Source organism: Octodon degus, unplaced genomic scaffold, assembly GCF_000260255.1.
Source record: "Octodon degus isolate 3935 unplaced genomic scaffold, OctDeg1.0 scaffold00152, whole genome shotgun sequence".
Lineage (NCBI taxonomy): Eukaryota > Metazoa > Chordata > Mammalia > Rodentia > Octodontidae > Octodon > Octodon degus.
Genome location: NW_004524728.1, coordinates 5041426 through 5042968, shown reverse-complemented (window position 1 = coordinate 5042968; position 1543 = coordinate 5041426). Strand labels below are relative to the sequence as shown.

The following is a 1543-nucleotide window of genomic DNA, read 5'->3' as shown; positions in this document are numbered from 1 at the left end:
CACACCTGAGGTTGGGAGTATAGTTCATTGGCAGAGTGTGTGCTTGGCACATGTAAGGCCCTAGGTCCAGTTCACAAAACAACAACATGCTCTTGACTGTTGACTGGGATATATGCCAGGGCTGAGCTATTTTATTTTACTATGATTACTTGGAAAAGTGACTTGTATTACAAATTGTACAAAGTTGTAAGTCAGTCACATGTGTTATTGGGATTTTCACATTGACTATGTACATAAATTCTTTGTGTCTTAGAAAATATGTATAATTTTATTTGTCTAATGTGGGTTATAAAGTAGTGTTTTACATAGGACATGGTACACTTTTATTGTAACATCTTCCTCTTTTTTTGGTGGTACCAGGGATTGAACTCAGCACCTTGAGCTTGCCAGGCAAGCACTTACTTCACTGAGCTATCTCCCCAGCCCCTTAAGCTGTTCTTAATAGTTACTGTTTTGTGTTCTTCATTTAGGATATAAGTATCCAGTATATGCTGTCCAGTGGCATCCAGAGAAAGCACCTTATGAATGGAAAAATGTAGCAGGCATTTCCCATGCACCTAATGCTGTGAGGACTGCATTTTATTTAGCAGAGTTTTTTGTTTCTGAAGGTAATGTGTGACTACATAAGTTTATTACTTCAGTGTAGTTTTGAAGGAAATTACTGTTATTTGGGTTTTTATGTACTCTTTTGCTCTATAACTGTTCAGTATGTTCTATAAAAATAGCAAATATTAAATAATAGCTTTGAAATTGAGGAATTACTATTCCAATAAAACCAGAGTAATTTTTAAGCTATTGTAATGCTGTGGTTGGCTGAGCTCTTGAACAATTTAAAGAAAGTTATTTTTTTTCTTTAATGTTTTTTATTTAACTTGTACTTATTCTCTTTTTAAGAAATTATGACAGAATTACAATAAACTCTGAGAATTAGAAGTTCTTTCTTTCAGGGTAGTGTTATAAAATGAATACACACCTACCATTTAAAACTTCTTATCTGGAGGTATTGTCACACTGGAGAAAGTTAATATGCACAGACATTTTCAAGCTATTTTAAGTTTATGGGTAAATGTGTAATGTGACTATAGACTTTATTTTAGTAGATGGACGTGGGCATAGCGAGACACAGGTAGACACAATTTGCCAGGAACAGAGCATCTCTTGGGGAGCCCTGCCAATGGAAGATATAAGTGGGCCTTCTCTTCCTATCTCCATTTTGCCCCCAACTTCTATTTATCTTGCTACCCTTACTCAGAAGCCAAGTACTTCTGTACTGGATTCCTTCTGCTGTGGAATTATGCCCCCTTGAATGGATGGTTTCATGACACAAACTCCAATACAACAAAACTGCGGAACTCCCTATGCAGCATTGGTGCAAAGGAACGTTTTCCTGTTGTGTGGGGGAGAATCCGTGAGAGCAGTAGTGGCTTTGGTGTACTTTTGGGGGCCTAGACTCACGTAACTTTGATTTTAGGAGGAAGCCTTGTTCTCAGCCTCACATCCACACTTTGACTGGACTAGATATCATCAGTTTCCTTATTTTATT

The 1543-nt window shown here is 37.1% G+C and overlaps 1 protein-coding gene across 1 annotated transcript in view; it reads left to right on the top strand.

Annotated features, from left to right (window-relative positions):
- Nucleotides 1-1543, top strand: part of Ggh (gamma-glutamyl hydrolase) — a 37467-nt gene that overhangs the window by 30103 nt on the left and 5821 nt on the right. Inside the window, exon 8 of the mRNA XM_004642367.2 lies at nucleotides 471-608. Coding sequence (XP_004642424.2) covers nucleotides 471-608 — 138 coding nt within the window. The remainder of the gene's footprint in view (nucleotides 1-470; nucleotides 609-1543) is intronic.